A 17,704-nucleotide genomic window follows, 5' to 3' on the forward strand; every position below is an offset into this window, starting at 1 on the left:
GTAGATTGCAGAGGTAAGTCATTGGAGAGACACATCTCATCTGACTCACTTCTCTGGGCCTCACTTTTTGCCCCAAAGGGATCCATACTGAGACTTAGTCATAGTAACCCCAGGGAATATTTATTAAGGAGTTTGTGGGAAAGCTTTGTTTCCAGGAGCATGAACTATAAATAAGGGAGTGTCTTGGGATAAAAGTGATACCAAGAAGAATGAGACTAAGTTTGTTGTAACCAAAGCAATGAGGTAATGGTCAGAGGTGTCATGGGAGAGGTAAGAGTGGCTGAAAAAGAGCAGCAGGGGGTGACTTTGATCTTTCCTGAATAATTTCCATTTGAGTATTGGCATGACATTCTACAGATATTAATGTAGACTCTCCATTAGAGACATGGACACACCAATCAGTAACTAAAGAATCACATGCTATTACCATGTCAGAAGCTTCAGGAAACTTTAATTTAAACTTCTTCGGTTATAGAACTTCATCAAAAGAGGTAGCAGTGGTTTTGACCAAGATTCACTTTGAGTTGGTGGCAAAGACAAATGCGGAAATACAATTCCCAAAAGACATTATTTGTAATATGTTGACATCTCTTGACACACCTCATAGGGGCTTTGCATTGTACTTCTCCCTTCTCCCTACTTTCTTCAGTATTCTGAAGTGTGTCTCGGATTAGAATAATTCCAGAAAACACATCCTCTTAGCCCATGGATTATTCATATTGCCCCAAAGTCTTCAGCTTTGACACATGCTCCCAAGATAGTCTCGTCTCTTGTCCACTTTTTTCTCTTTCAAACTCTGATGAGAACCTTGATGAGTTCCTGGAGAACCCCGATAAGACTTAGCTGTTGAAGAAAGTAAGTCTCCTTTTCTTACCATATCCTAGTTGTTGAATCCAGTATATAATAAAGGTCATGATTTCAAAGAATCATAGGAGTAATTAACTGGGAAGAGTGGGAGAATGAGAAAGAGAAATTTCCTAACATTGTTTGTTTGTTTGTTTGTTGGATGGTTGGTTGGTTGGTTGGTTGGTTGGTCGGTTTTGGCAAAGCAGAAAGGAAAAAAATCCTAGGCCTGACTCTGCTCATATTCTCTACAAATATTGGTTTGTGAATTAAGGAAACAGAACTCTATGTGGCCACTGTTACCAACTAATACCAAGATATTGAGCAAATCACTTCTCTCTTCTAATATTCAATTCCTCTTTCATCAACTAGATAAAATGGATGGGGTCAACAATTAATTTTTTTTTTTGATGAATGTTCTATACCTTGGGCTCTGGAAAACATTTGCTAGAGGTAAAAATCTAAAGCTGCTTATTATTGCCTTTTTCTCTCATTCCCAGGAATCATGGATCATGTCAACTACACTTGGACCCAGACTTTCATCCTTGCTGGTTTCACTACCTCTGGCACCAGGCAACACCTTGCAATTTTTGGGACCCTGTGCATCTATCTCCTCACACTTGCAGGGAATTTGTTTATCATTGTCTTGGTTCAGGTAGATTCAGGGCTGTCCACTCCCATGTACTTCTTTATCAGTGTCCTCTCCTTCCTGGAACTCTGGTATGTCAGCACTACAGTGCCTACCTTGCTGCATACCCTGCTCCATGGACCTTCAACCATCCAATCAGCTGCATGTTTCGTCCAGCTGTATGTCTTCCACTCCTTGGGCATGACTGAATGCTACCTGCTAGGTGTCATGGCACTGGACCGCTACCTTGCTATCTGTCGCCCACTGCACTACCATGCACTCATAAGCAGACAGGTGCAGATACAGCTAGTTGCGATTACATGGGTGGCTGGCTTTTCAGCTGCCCTGGTGCCTCTGGGTCTCACTGCCACTTTACCCTATTGTTTGAAAGAGGTAGCCCATTACTTTTGTGACCTGGAACCTGTAATGCAGTTGGCATGTGTGGATACTAGCTGGCATGCTCGAGTTTATATTGCAGTTATTGGCATGATCAATACATGCAATCTTGTTTTCATCTTGGGTCTCTATGGAGGTATCGTGAAAGCTGTGCTGAGGCTGCCTTCAGCTGCTAGCCGTGCCAAAGCCTTTTCCACATGTTCCTCCCATATAACCGTGGTGACACTATTCTTTGGCTCTGCCTTCATTGTCTATGTAGGGCCACCAGAGATTCGAGCTGAGGGCAGAGATAAGTTTATTGCCTTGGTATATACTTTGTTCACGCCTTTCTTCAACCCTATTATTTATACTCTTCGAAATAAGGAAGTGAAAGAGGCTTTTAAGAGGGTCACACAGAGGGTTAAGGGTATGCTGAATTGACTTTGAAATTCTATAGGTCTGTAATTCACCATTTATAAAGTGTAGGATTTAGCGAGATAGTGATGTAAATCATTAAGTAATTGTTTCAACAGTATTTAAAAATTTCAACTCAAGCAGTCTTTGATTAGGACGAATCAAAAAAGGTTGTAGGAGAAATATTGTCCCTGAATGTTCCAATGTGGGAGTGGGTGAGGACACAGATTAGAAGAGGAAGAAAAAACTGAAGTCCATCTTTTTCAGACAGACAGAACTTAGCAAGAAAATGAAATGTGTTAATTTCTAGAATCCAGGCTGGCTATGGGTTTGCATTAAAGACTGGATTTTTGGAGAAAGACCCAGAAGATATTGAAATTAGTTAAAGATGTGGGAAGAGCACATTGGGCAAATGTTGCGTTGGAGACCAGTGAGCTATGAAAACAGAACACAAAGGTACATGAAGTTCAATACTCTTGAGCAATATTGTGATGCAATATGTTGGAAGTCAGTGTTTTCCTCTAATATGAAAGAGAATGTGATGGGAAACAAATGTGCCTAGGCAAATGGCAGTTTAAAGAATTATAGAATTGCACTCTGAATTCAGGCAACCAGGAAACATTGTGGGTGCAGCCTGTTTGTGAAGAACTGGCCTTTTGAACCATGCAGAGACATAAAGGCAGAAGTAAGAATGCTTTCAGCTCCCTGTTTTCATGAAGCCTATGGCTTTGTTTTATTCTATTTTCAATAATCTCATACATACATGTAATTTTTTAAAAAAGATATCCATTTGTCATTTTTTTCTCTCCAGTTCTGCCCTATCTCCCACCACCACTTTTCCTTCCCAGCTTTATCTGTTTTTAATGTATTTTAATTTTTTATTTGAATATTTCATACAATGTACTTTTTTGTTACCTTCTTCCTGGACTCCTCACTGATTCTCCTCACCTCTCGACCCCAAATATCTATCTCTCTCTCTCTCTCTCTCTCTCTCTCTCTCTCTCTCTCTCTTTCTCTCTCTCTCAATCTGTTTCTCTGTCTCTTTCTCCTTCCCCTCCCTCCCTCTCTCCTCTCTCTCTTTCTCTCTCTCCCTCCCTCTCCCACTCCCTTTCTCTTTCACTCTCTTCCCCCTCTATCACTTCCTTCAGCCTTGGTTCTTCTTATGCCTTTTCTACACAGCATATGTGGTCCTGAGAACCACAAATTAATGCAGGCTTCCAAGAGCTATAGATTCTAGGGTCCATCTTTTCCAGGAGATGACTTTTAGATCTATGGTGGAGTACTATAGGCCTTTCAACTTGCCTGGCATTTTAACAATTTATGACAGTTATGAAGCTTTAAATTCAATTAATATTTAGATTAGCAGCATTACTGTTTTGATGTCTTTTGTTCCTTATATAACAAAACACTTGAGTGCTTTATTTAAGACTGACAGAGGTACTATTAATCTTTTATGATAAATCTAATATGTTTGCCTCAATTTGGCTAGCATTTGCCAAGTGACTGGGTCTTAGAAAATTGTATTTTATATAGTCTTATTGAAAAAAAATGAACATTTCTGACAAAGTAATATCTAAATGATGTGCTTTACGTTTTTCAGTTAGTGTTTATTACCTACTAAAGAGGTGGCTTGGTTTTATTTTTTATTTCTGACTTAAGAAGGAGATTTAAGTGACATTTCTCCTTTGGTTTCTGCCCTCTTCAGTTTTATGGAATTATCTCTGCCAACTCCACTCATAGAAAGGACATGTATATGTGTTTTATCTGTTAGTATGTGTCAATAAAAATAACTAAAAACAAACATTTAAAGATTATACTAAAGCAAAAATAATAGACAGCTTGTGTGAGAATGAATCTTTTCTCTGTGCATTTGGGATGCTCTGGTTACTTTCTAGACAGACATGTTTTGTCAGGGATTATTCCAAGTGATGACATTATCAGACCACTAAGATGGGAAATGTTATTCAAAGTAAAATTGTACGTATTCTTGTGCATGTGGGTGTTTGTATATGTGGCTGTGTGAGTGTGTGTATGTGTGAGTGTGTGTACCTGTGCATGAGCTCTGCATGAATTTATAGATTGCCAAGCTGAACCTTAGTTCATCTACAATCCTTGAACCAAATGATAGCTGCAATCTGTATATGTATTTCTACCAGAGCAAAGTCACAGGCATCCTTTCCTGTACTGAAAATGGATAGCTTCGTGTTACAAAGACAAAGCTGAATACTTGTAATATAACCTGAAGAACTGACAAGTCAAACATATTTACTCTCTGGCTCTTGAAGAAAATTAATTACCTGACCCTTACCAAATTATATGCTACTGTGTAACTACAGATTTGAAAAAACTGTGAATGCAGTTATAATCTGAGGGCAAATTATAATCTTAGAACAAATCAATATGCATTTATATACTGATGCTTTGATGAGTTGACCTCCAGTGTAACTTATGTCCACTGGTGATTCTGAGTCCTGACATTGAATCCCTCTATATTTTATGCCAGGCCTTTCTCAACTCTGTTTATTTTCAGGCCTTCTGATATTTTATTTCCTTCTGCCTTTTTGATCCCAGTCCTAGGGACATGTAGTATATACACTTAGAGAGAAACACAAAGCTATAAATGGAATTCAAATGTAATAAAAAATTGAATAACTTTTCCTAATGAATGTTTAATTTGTGACCATAAAGGGAGGAACTAAGGTTCTGTTAAATCAGTCAGTGCTTAATCAACAGGCACATCTACAGCTTTTGTATTTAGGTAGGTGAAAAGAGAAATAACATACTTACTAATTCTAAAGTTAATATAAAGTTAGTGAAATGCGCAAGAAGAAAGATGACAAAGTCTAAACCTCAAAATAATTTAAAGACTTTGGAAAACTGACCAAAATTTACAAAACAAACTGCAGTGGAGGGAGGGTATCAAATGAAAACACCGAGTATAAATGAACTTTTCAAATATATGCATATAGAAAAGATCCTTTAAAATATTTATTAAATATATTGGGTGTATATTTGCCAGATAGAGTACTAGGCAATGCAGATACAGAATTCAGTAGACACACAAACAGAAAAGATGCCTTCACAATGAAGTTTGAAATATAGATATTGAATGAATTATTAGAGATAGGAAGTATTCAAAAATGCACAGTACCCTAAAATCTACTACTGGTCTAATCTGGATCTACATTTGACTAATGACTATTGAATATGTCAAGAAAAGCACTAAACATTACAATATTTAGGGATTAAAGAAAGGTCTGTTTGACTTCTTCCACCTCAACACACACATATGTACATAATGTTTATATCCAGTATTTTACAAACACAAAAAGGCAGCTGTAAGTATCAACTCACAGCAGTTGTGACAGCATGCACAATTCCGTCCTAAGCTCAAGCCAGAGAAAATTATACCACATGGGGAGAGGGGCCATGAAGTTTTACCTCTAAAGAACTATTGGCCGTTGGTATCTCCTGGAAGTGGGGGACTCCATTTTCTTAATGGGTACAATCCCTTGATGGGTTGACCACACTCTATTGTGGACCACAAATCTAAGAGTACATGTAGGATTTACTGCATTTGATTTGTTTCAAAGGACATAAAATTGGGTAGTTGGGTGTTTCTGGGAGGAGTGGAGCTTGTGAATATGATCAAAACCTAATGTAGAATATTTTTAAAGAACTAATACAAAGTGAGAAAACAAAAAGTTGAAAAATATTTTGAAATATGTACAGTTTCTTTTGGTATTTTATCTCATGTAGTTCTTACGACACACACACTAAATATATTACAGAATTAAAACAAATAAATAACCAGCTAAGAGCAGATAGGTAATAAATACGAATCATGAGACAGGTATCTTTTTGTAGTTTTGTGACCTCGGTTACATTCTATTAATCACAGCCAACATTGTGAGAGGCATGTCACAGATATGGTCCTCTTGTTATGGCATTTTGTTTGAAATGCTGTGTGTGATCCAGGAAACAGTGTTGGATGCTTGTCTTTAGTTTTCTTAGGATGTGTCTAATAAGTATAACAACACTGCAGAGTGATTGTGAATACGGTATTAGCTTATGCATGCCCTGTGCTTAGAAAACTATCTGTTAAAAAATGTCTGAAAGCAGATGCTTCATCAGAAAAAAATTAAGGATCTATACCTTAATTATATTCTTTATGTCAAAATTGGTAGCCATTATCAGTGAGGCTTTTCAAAGAAAGAGAAATATTAGGCAATATTCCACTTCTTTTTTGTTATGAAGTCACTAGAAACAGGGAAGTGAGGGAGGGAATGAGAGGGATAAATTTTCTGAAACCGCCTCTCAGGAGTGAGCACTTTATTTTTATGTATCCTCCAAGGAGCTCAACCTGAGCCTATTCTCACCTGCCCCAGGAATTAGGGATTTCTCTTCCCTCTGCCCCAAGTGACCTAAAACTTTTTGTTAACTCCAGGGACTATGGCTGTGGGGATAAGAGTCATAAAGGAGGAAAAAGTGCTGCTGCATCCAGCCTACATCTCTTGCACATATGGAGCCTGGCAAGGCTGAAACAGAGGAAGTACCATGGTTGGTCTGTTAACTGGGGCTTATAAGGGTCAGGGATCAAAGAAGTAAAATAATGGATTTGAAAGCAGACACTGTTTTAAGATCAGGGAGTAAGATCCAGTGGAAATATGACTGATTTTCTTAGAAAATCTCATTTTGCAAAACTTACAGATTCAGGTCTAAAGATAAAAGATCAACTTGACCCATCCTTACCAGTTTACACTTCAATTGAGAGATTAGCTACTGTCTACTCTGTGGAGTGTGTGATGATGGAGACACGGCTACATGCTAGTGTAAATGGTTTAAGGTTCAGGTTTCTGTAGGATCTGGAGCTAACATCTTATGAAGTCTTGCAACTCTCAGCAGCAGATGTTTTTTAGAAAGATTTCACTTAAAGAAAGCCTTATTATTTTTTTTTTCTGGAAGCATTAAGCTGTTTTTTGGTATAAGAATTTAGGGTCCAGAGGGTTCAGAGTAGTTCTGAAAGCATCTAATACTTATTAGGCATTCTTTGACCTGAACATATAGTTGAATATAGATAAGGTCATTTGTAGGGAGAAAGAAAATTATCTAAGAAACAATTCCGGAAAAAAAAACAACAAAAAAACAGATAACCGTGTGTGTGTGTGTGTGTGTGTGTGTGTGTGTGTGTGTGTGTGTGTAGATTGGAGGTAATAAAAACTAGGTCTTTAGACAGATCAGAAAAAAATTGTTTGAATATATGTATCTTGGGATCCTGAGTGGATAGAGATGTGTTTGTGTGCAGATGGAAAGGTGTATGGGAAAGTGAGCATGCAAGAAACCTGAATTTTATGCTTTTCATTGCCATCATTCATTGAGGCTATGCATTAATTAGTGGAGTATTGTGTATTTGCTCTGAAGGATCTCCCCAAGTTGTAGGGAAGATAGACTTATAAAGGTAGCAATTCTATGCTAATTGGGCATTGTGAATGTTATGATGGTATATAAGAAGGAATAAATACCATTTCCTAAGGAAAAAAAAGTCCCACTAAGGAGCTAATATTTGAGTTAATTGTGAAAGACCAAAGAGGTTCGTTCCAGAAGGAGGAAAGGATAAGAATTAAATCAGAGTCCACTGGTCAAGAGGGGTAAAGGTACCCATAAGAGAATGAAGCATGAATTACTGTTTTGGTAACTGGGAGAGGTGAATGTACAGTTTCTTTATGAGAGATTTTAAAATATTCCTTAAACAAAAATTGCTTTGCATGGGTTTAACATTTTAAAGTATCACATCTGTAAGATTATTTCTACAGGGTTTTGTGCTGGGAAGGATTTGGATTAGAATGAGTGGAATAAATCAAACTGAATGTGTCTTGTATGCTAGTGGTTTAACTAGATTGGTTAAATAACTTTTACCTAATATCCTAATGTGACAACCATTATTCTGAGGGTTAAGGGAAAAAGATAAAAAGAGATAACAACTTTTTACTATGATGGCTGGAATTAGATTGTCTTTATCAAATAAAGTATAATCAGTGGTAGGCACAGTGACAGATTCTGGCTCCTATTTTTACCCAGATAAAGTAACACTATGATCTTCTTCCCCTTTCATTCTTTGCCTCTTCCTATTTTCCTTTCTCCCTTTGTCCTCTTTTTCTTTCTTTAATTTTGTATATTGTTCACATTATACTTGAGAACAATGAGAATGTCCAGAGCATTTTTAGATAGAACTTCTCAAAGTTATCTGCCTATTCCTTATCTGTGCTACCTGCTTAGTTGTCTGAAAATACATGTTTTACCGATTCGCACTTTATCATTCCTAATTTTAAATGCCAGTTCCCTCACTAACTGCTCATTCATCTTACTTTTCTTTTAGGGGTACCCACAAGACACCTCTGTTCATCTATATCTGAAGTTCTTCAAATAAGAACGACATTTCAGCTGTGTTGATGATCTGTTCACAACTGATTGTAACAGTCTTTTGTAATGATTCTCTAATTGCACCTTGCATCTTCTGAGATAAGGTCCTAGGTCACTAGGTAGGTTTTCACAGTGCCCTTTCCAGGTATTTTGCAGCCCATGAAAGATAGTATTTGTCTATAGTGTTTATTTTCCCTCTGCTATAGATTTTTACTCTGCTTAGACAAGTTGATTCAATGCCGTCCTTTTCTGAGAAATACCCTTTCAGTAACCCTGCTCTGATAAATCACCCCTTTCCTGTCATTCCATGATGTTTTTATATGTCCCAGCTTATACTGAGTACAGTGATAGGCACACATACCAACTTGTGGTGAAGTGGCTGTGTAGGTTCTGCTGTCAAGGATTGTACCTTGTTGTGTTTTGTATTCCTTAGTCCAGAGATATTTATTCAATGAATATTTATGAGGTGGACAATAATAAAAGAGCTTGTTATACCAAAAATGTATACTAATTCATCATTTTAGGCTGCCTGAGAGAAAGTCTATGTATGACCTAGAAAAAATAACATTTTGAGAAGATCACATAGTTTAGAGATGAATGATATGGAATACAGAAATTAAAATTTTTATGCTATGAAATAGCAAGGTGTTCCAATCTTTCCAGCCTTGTTAGTTTTCACTGTATAAAATAGGTATAATAGGTGCCTTTTCCACTTGATGTATTTAGAACAAGAGCTAGCTTATTTTCACTTAGTATTAATAGCAATAGAATTAATGAAAATAATTAAAATGCTACCTTTTAATTTATAAGGAATAACAATAAATACAGCTCTGATATAGATGGTGATCCCTCTAATTTGGTTCTTTAACCTTCTTTGTCCTCTTCAGCCAGTCATGGAGCAACACAACTTTTCAAGCCTGACTGATTTTGTGCTCCTTGGCTTCCCCAATGTGGAACACATCAAAGGCTGCCTTTTTGTCTTGCTGCTGTTGGCATACCTGTTCACCATTGGTGGTAATATGCTAATCTTCCTAGTCATCCGAATGGATGCAGCCCTCCATAAACCCATGTACCACTTTGTCAGTGTTCTCTCTTTCTTGGAGTTATGGTATACAGCCACCACCATTCCTAAGATGCTAGCAAATCTTCTCAGTGAGAAAAAGACCATTTCTTTTGCAGGATGCCTCCTTCAGACCTATTTTTTCCACTCCCTTGGAGCTTCTGAATGCTATCTTCTTACAGCCATGGCCTATGACAGATACCTGGCCATCTGCCGACCCCTCCACTACCCTTCAATTATGACCACAGCACTCTGTGTAAAGATGGCTGCTGGCTGCTGGACCTGTGGTTTCCTGTGTCCTATTTCTGAGGTCATCCTTGTCTCTCAGCTCCCCTTCTGTAACTGCAATGAAATCCCACACATTTTCTGTGATTTTCCACCTCTTTTGAGCCTGGCCTGCAAGGACACATCCACTAATGTTCTGGTGGACTTTGTCGTCAATGCCTTTATCATCCTTATCACTTTTCTTTTTATCATGACCTCTTATGGGAGAATCATTGGTGCTGTGCTGAAGATCAAAACAGCAGCAGGCAGAAGGAAGGCCTTCTCCACATGTGCCTCACATCTCATTGTGGTTCTCATCTTCTTTGGAAGCATCATCTTCATGTATGTTAGGCTAAAGAAGAGCTACTCATTGACTCTTGACCGTACTCTAGCTGTAGTCTACTCTGTGCTAACACCTTTGGCCAATCCCATTATCTATAGTCTTCGAAACAAGGAACTCATCCAGGCCATCAAAAGGACCTTCTTCAAGAAGGTGGAGAAAGAAAAAACTCAACATTGACTTTGTCCTCCCATTACCTCAATGTTCACCTCTGGAATGCTCTATGTGTGTTCGAACTGGTCTTAATATTTCTCCCTTTTTATATAAGCTCTGGATTCCATTTCCTTTCGCTTGAGTGAAGGTATATTTGTTTGCTTCTTTGTGTTTTCTGTATCTATATCCTTCTTATTTTTACTCAACCAGTGTTCTCAGCATTATGAAAATTCAGTATCTTAATTCATAGTTTTACACATGTACATGCCCTTGTTACACATTTTCTGACGTTTTTTTCTTCTCACTTTTTCCAACCAGATGGCCCAATACTTCTCTCTTCTTCACTTTTGTTCACTTTCAACTCATTCCCCTGTGGATTTGTTTCAGACCTTCCAAGAAACATTTTGCCAAAGATATTAATGATGATGAATCCATCAGACCTGTCTTATCCTCCATTCTTTAAATCTTAACACACATGACCATTTTACTTCTTTAAAATGTTTTTCTCAACTTTCATGATATCAATAAATTCTATCTTCTTCATTTCTCTAATAAGCTCTTTTTGGTATACTTTATTTTATAGAATGGTGTCTCTAGATTCTCATTTATTCTTACTGTGTAAAATGTTAAGATAATTCAAATTTTGGTGCCTATTTTTTTTTCTAGATATCTTCCAGGAAATTAAAGCTTGACATTCTAAAAATAAAATGTTTGCAATCTCAACCTTAGAAACTTGATGCCTTTACATCTCTGTGTTAGTAATATAAAGTTTAAATTGTAGTATTTACTTCATTTTCCTTTACCCTATGTCCAGTATATAATTAATTCAATTCCTCAAAATACAGTTAAAATCCGTTTCTTATTCTCTTTAGTGTTTCTATCTGGTATATATTCCAGCCTTTTTCAACCAAACTGCATTATATGTTTCTGTATAAGATCTGATATTTTAAGGGCTGGAGAGATGGCTCAGTACTGGGAGCTTAGCCTCAGACTGAGCTGGACTGGGTCTTCTCTGAAGTAGCTGATGGGGAAGAGTGTTTGTGGGGCAGAGGATTTGGGGTGGACTTGGTCTTGATAAAGTTTGGGTTGCTTTCTAGAATATCATTTATTTACTAACTTAGAATTACTAAATTACTCTGGAGCCAGAAGTTTCAGGCCTCTGGGCAAATTGTCTTTAAACAACAGAGGATTATGTAAAAGGTTAATTGCTAGTGCTCCCTTGTCTCTTATCCAGAAGCCTCTCCTCTTGCATGTCAGACAGGAGGGAGGTTTGGAGTAATAAACTTACTGAACCATGGTCACAAGAGAAAAAACTTTTGCACAAGCAAATATGCATACATTCATATATACATCCATGCACATACTCATACATCTTCATGCACTCCTGTTGGGCCCACATACTTATCTATCTCATATTTAAATACTCCCCACACATATTCATACTTACATATACATATGGAACAAACGACCAAACACCAGTGAAGAAAGACCTCACCCATTCAGGATGAAAAGGAGGCTCCAATTTTTGTTGCAAAGAGAAAGGAAAAGCTTCTATACTTTTATTGCTAAATGAATTAAATTCAAGTCTGTAAGAAACAATGTTTGTCCTCTTTAATAAGACTAAGCCTGCCTTGCTGTTAAGAAAAGACCTGTTCTGTCCCATGGTAAGGAGAAGCATGCCTGATCTTTCTATTACCTCTGCAGCTTTTCTTTGTCCCTCTTTCTCTCTTCATTCTGTATATTGTTTTCTGCCCTTGCCCAAATGTCCTCATTACAAAGTTTTTGTACCTTTTTGAAAAGAATAGATCACTTGGTTTTTCCAAACATCCTCCTTTTTTAAAAACAGAAGTTCACTATAAGTTCAAACATAAATTCAAATTACAGATTGAATAAAAAGTTTACAACAGAGATGTTTACATGTGTTTCTATTAAGAATAGTTATCTAACTAGACATTTATTTTCTTTCACTAGTTCTACAGGTTCATCAAAAGTTAAAAACCATAGTTTTTGTGACTAAGTTACCATTGAAGTTTGGTATAGTTAAATCCAGTAAATATTTTATCTTCTGTCCTTGCATATACAATAAATTGTTAGTTCCCATTTATGGCTTTTGGTTAATTGTCGTAGCTCTAAGGAATATGCTCCTAAGTTATAAATCCTTGCTTTCTATCTCAGAAGCAATTAACTTGTGACATATAAAAACTGGCTGAGTTCTAATTGCAGTTTTCATATCAGAGCAGGCTTTACTATAAAGGGCTTGATAATTACTAGTATAATTTTACGTTTTCGTATAGAATTGTCCTTATGAATTAAGAAATCATTGATTTGTCTATATAGAATCACTACAAGACAGTGCATCTTCATTTATATGCACAAATCTTCCAAATAGGGTGGGCTAATGCTCAGGAGCTATAACGTTAATTTTATAAGGACAGAAAAGGCAAGTCAGCTGCAGAATCTTTTCCTGAGACTTTTGTCTTTTAGGACTTGACTCCCAAAGGCTTTTCCATTGTTGTTCCGTGGCGAAACATCTTTAGAAAATCACCTGCTAGCTTTTAGCCTTTGCTAGAGGCTTTTGATAGTCCAGCAATTAAAAGCATTGGCTGTTTTTCCAGAAAGCCTGAGTTTATTCCTAGAAGCCACATAAAACTCATAACCTTCTGTAACTCCAGTCACAGGAGACTCAGTTTCCCTCTTCTAGTCTCTATTGGTACTAAGCATGCACATAGTCCACATCTATGAAGGCAAAAAATACACATACTAATACACATAAAACAATAAAAATAAATCTTTAAAAGAATCTAATATTTTAAATCTAAACTATTCCAAAATCCAGGGAAAGCAGTTGCTTATAAAATGAAACCAAAATCCTTACCACTCTAATATTAACTGTTCTCCATCTTTCCCATAGGGAACCTTCCTTTACTTCCTTCTTATAAATTAAGCTCATTTTGGTTTTTAGAACCTTCACACTTCCCATAACACTTTATGCAATTCATTTGTTCTTATTTTGTGGTTCAGAGATCACATGTTGTGGTTCAGGGACAGTGTGATTGTTTAGTACATATAAGCACTTATGGTACAGACTTACTGGCTTGAATTCAATGATGTAAACCGTGGTGGAAGGGAACAACTGACTCTCTAAAGTTGTCCTTTGACCTTCACAGGTATTCTATGGCTTGCATGAATATCTACTCACATACAAATCAATCCACCCATTGATGTCACCTCAAGTGACAGCATTTTGGATATCCTTTCTGAATACTCAACTCTAGGACCTGAAAGGGCTGCTGTGCCCTGGCTGAGACTTTTCATGTGCTGCTGTCTGCAAAGTAACATTCTGTAGTTTTTCTAAGAACAAAACATCCTGTTGAAGTATGATGCCCCAGGAAGAGAATTTACACTTGACATTCTGTTGCCCCCTCCCCAGTTGAGTTCCTGTTTTTTCCTGAGTTTATGTTTTTCCTTCCCTGGCTTGGTGTATATATTGAACCTGCCCAGTAAAGTCATTGGCATTCTCTCACAGCGAATGACCTGAGTCTGAGTTGTTCTTTAATCCCCCAGACCAACGCCCGAGCTTGGTACCATGGGCAGCTCTGGAGCTGTCATGTGGAGGTACCACCAAGATTGGAAAAAAGAGGACAACCTGACGGGATCATTCCTGGAAGGAGCAGGCCGGTGGCTCAGTGAGTGGAATGTATTGGAGAAGAGGCATGTGATCAAACTAAAATTGCGCCATGGGAACTAGGAGTTCCTCCCTACAAGTAGTGGCACAGGATGATGAAGCTAAGAGATCCTTGTAAGAGGTAGAGAATGGCTCCAGTTCTGAGGATGAGGGAGAAATTTTAGAAAAGGAAAAACTGAAGAAATGCAATGTCAAAAAGTTGGAAGGGAAGCCTGGAAAGGGGGAAGCGAGAATGGATGAGCAACTCAGTACCCGGGTGGTAGCAGTGGCAGCTGGGATGGCACGATGGCCAGGCCAAGGGCATTTCTGCCACTGCAGCAGCAGTGGCAAGCGGGTGGCTGCAGGAGTTGTGGAGGCCATGGTCTGCACCAGTCATGCCGAATAGAAACAAGAAAGAACCACCAAAACTGGTGAAAGGTGGAAAAGGTTCAAAAGAAGGACAAAATACAGCAGAAGCAGAGATAGCCAGTGGGAAAAAACAGCCTCTCAGCTGTCCAGTCTTTGACATCTACTAAAATAAAAGTACCAGTCCCTCAGCCAATCCTAGTCCCTGTGAAGAAAGACAAATGGCAGAACTCTTCATGGTTTAATGCCAGCAATAATAGAGAACTGCAAAAACTCCCATTTTTACAAGATGTTTCTCCTGCGGGTCAAGAGAAGATTTTCATTCAGAAGCTACGTCAGTGTTGTGTTGTCTTTGACTTTGCTTCTCACTGACTGAGTGACTTGAAGTGGAAGGAAGTAAAGCGAGCTGTGCTAAGTGAAATGGTGGAACATATCACCCACAACTGGCACACAATCACAAAGCCCGTTTACCCCGAAACCATCCACATGTTTGCATTTAATATGTTTAGAACCTTGCCACCCTCCACCAGGAGCAGAATTCGACCCAGGAGGAGATGAACCAACGTTAGAAGCAGCCTGGCCTCATCTGCAGCTTGTTTATAATTTTTTTCTTAAGATTTTTAGAGTCTCCAGATTTCCAGCCCAATATAGCAAAGAAATTTATTAATCAGAAGTTTGTATTGCAGCTTCTAGAACTTTGACAGCGAGGATCCTTGGGAGAGAGATTTTTTAAAAACGACCCTGCACAGAATCTATGTGAAGTTCTTAGGCCTGTGTGCTTACATCAGGAAACAGATCAGTAATATATTTTATAGGTTTATCTATGAGACAGCACAAGAATTTCCTGTTGAAGGTGTTGCTGCCTTTGCAGAAAGTGAGGTCCCTGAGTGCCTATCATCCCAAGCTGGCATGCTGTGTCATGAAGTTTTTAGAGAAGAACAGCACCCTCACTGAACCAGTGATAATGGCAATTCTCAAATACTGGCCAAAGACTCACAGTCCAAAAGAAGTAATGTTCTTAAATGAATTAGAAGAAATTTTAGATGTAATTGGACCATCAGAATTTGTGAAAATCATGGAGTTTCTTTTCCAACAGTTAGCCAAAAAATGGGGAGGGGGGTGTTCAGAAAAGCAGTTGTCCTCTCTCTGGCTGTGTTAGCAAAAGAGAAGGAAAAGGTTGTTTGAGAGCCCTCCTAGAAGCACGAGAAAATCAGGAGACATCCTGTTTTCTCTCTGGCTCCTACTGGAGAAATCCTTAGTTCTGCTTTCCCTGTCTATTGTATGTCCTTGGCATGCCAATCTGTCCATGTGTGTTTATTGTCTGCTTTTATTTCATTGTTTGAATGATTGTTGTTCTATGTTTTATGTTAAAAAAGTGTTTATTGGGTATGATTAAAGATTTGCAACTTTGATAATAGAAAGTTAGTTTAACTAGTAACTCAGGGCTGGAGAGATGGATCAGCTGTTAAAGGCCAGCTGTAGTAGAAAGAACACATTTAACTTTGAAAAATTATCTTGAAAAAACAAAAGGGGGGGAGTTTACCTCACCCCATGCAAGATTATCCTTTATTTTATATATTTTAAATTTTTTATTAGTGGATAAGGATGCATTGTCTGCAGTAGACAGGCATTGGAAATGATCCCAGAAGGCACTGGGTTTAGTGAAATGGAAAGAATTATCGTCAGGTATATGGAAAGGCCCTGACTCTGTGTTAGTCAGGGTGAGAGGTTCTGTTTGTGTTTTTCCTAAAGATGGTGAAAGTCCTGTTTGGATTCCTGAGAGTTGTGTGCACCCTGTCACTATGGAGCCTCGCCCAGGTAGAGATCTACTGGAACTTTGTGACCCCTTCCCCCCAGTTCTGATGTCAATGGAGATAAGCAGCTCGACCTGGCAGGTCATAGTTTTCACCAACAGGACTACTGAAAAAGCTGCAGCGGGATTGATATTTCTTTGCTGCTTTTGCAGACAGCAGACCCAGTCCCAGGCAATTACTAAGCAGATGCTTGTGTCACTGGCACGAGAGAACCCTATTGCCCAGGTTTGTCTCAGCCTTTACAGAGAATAGTTAGTCAATGACGGGCAACTCCTTTGCAGTCCTTACCTACCTTAGACAGGGGCCCTGAGCCTGGCAGGGATTCCCAATGACGGGTAATTGGTATTGATGGAAGGTGACCTAAGACAGACTCTAGTCACCTATAAAAGAAAAACGGGGGACTTGTAGGACCTCAAAGGGCTGCTATGCCCTGGCTGAGACTTTCCATGTGCTGCTGTCTGCAAAGTAACATTCTGCAGTTTTTCTAAGAACAAAACATCCTGTTGAAGGATGATGCCTCAGAAAGGGAATTTACACTTGACATTCTATTGCCCCCAGTTGAGTTCCTGTTTTTTCCTGAGTTTGTATTTTTCCTTCCCTGGCTTGGTGTATATATTGAACCTGCCCAGTAAAGGCACTGGCATTCTCTCACAGCAAATGACCTGAGTCTGAGTTGTTCTTTAATCCCCCAGACCTACACCTGAGCTGTCACTCTACATATTTTCCACTTTTATCTTTTCATTAGATCTTTGAAAATATAGTATTTTGATCAAATTCATGTCTCCTCCCAACTTCTCTCAAATCCAGCCCTTTTCCCTATCCACCAAACTTAGTATTCTTTTCATTTGTCTTTCTTTTAATACTTAGCAAGTCCATATATTCTTGAATGAGTGACTTTCTACTGGAGTAGAGTTGATTTACCAAGGCTTACACTGTTTCAGAAAAGTAATTCTCTTTCTCCCAGTAGCTATCAATTGCTAAAATCCTTTAGAACTATCGTACTTAATACCAACCCCAGCCCCTCCATGCAGAAATGTTGTCAAGTTAAGCTTATGTGTTTTGTGTGCATGCAATTATGACTATTCTGAGTTAATGTATATGGCTTCCCTGTATTAAATTATATTTTTCTTTTCTTCAAAATATGTAAAAGTATTTCTGTGTGTTGGAATAGTTTTTTATATGTAACCAGAGGATTAATCAGTTTTTTCCTACAGTGAAGATTTATATTCTTCAGTCTATTTACATATTCTATTACTTTCATAAAATTGCATATGCAGAACCAACTTTGTATATTTGGGCTGAAGCATACATGGTGATAATGCATGATTTTCATAATGTATTTTGTTAATGTTTGTATCTATAT

At 38.1% G+C, this 17,704-nt stretch overlaps 2 protein-coding genes and 1 pseudogene across 2 annotated transcripts; all 3 read left to right on the forward strand.

Moving 5' to 3' along the window:
• The first annotated feature begins 1,347 nt into the window (after positions 1-1,347).
• On the forward strand, positions 1,348-4,694 carry LOC117722017 (olfactory receptor 6N2-like). Its single transcript, XM_034520949.2, has one exon. The coding sequence runs from the start codon at positions 1,349-1,351 to the stop codon at positions 2,285-2,287; it is 939 nt and encodes a 312-aa protein (XP_034376840.1). The 5' UTR covers position 1,348; the 3' UTR covers positions 2,288-4,694.
• Positions 4,695-6,764: 2,070 nt separating this feature from the next.
• Positions 6,765-12,358, forward strand: Or6n2 (olfactory receptor family 6 subfamily N member 2). The gene is made up of 3 exons (XM_076913767.1): positions 6,765-6,820; positions 8,637-8,799; positions 9,568-12,358. Exon 3 carries the CDS (start codon positions 9,574-9,576, stop codon positions 10,522-10,524), a length of 951 nt encoding a protein of 316 aa, XP_076769882.1. The 5' UTR covers positions 6,765-6,820; positions 8,637-8,799; positions 9,568-9,573; the 3' UTR covers positions 10,525-12,358.
• Positions 12,359-14,556: 2,198 nt separating this feature from the next.
• Positions 14,557-15,686, forward strand: LOC117721374 (serine/threonine-protein phosphatase 2A 56 kDa regulatory subunit gamma isoform pseudogene; annotated as a pseudogene).
• Positions 15,687-17,704: the final 2,018 nt, after the last annotated feature.

Source organism: Arvicanthis niloticus, chromosome 16 (assembly GCF_011762505.2).
Source record: "Arvicanthis niloticus isolate mArvNil1 chromosome 16, mArvNil1.pat.X, whole genome shotgun sequence".
NCBI lineage: Eukaryota > Metazoa > Chordata > Mammalia > Rodentia > Muridae > Arvicanthis > Arvicanthis niloticus.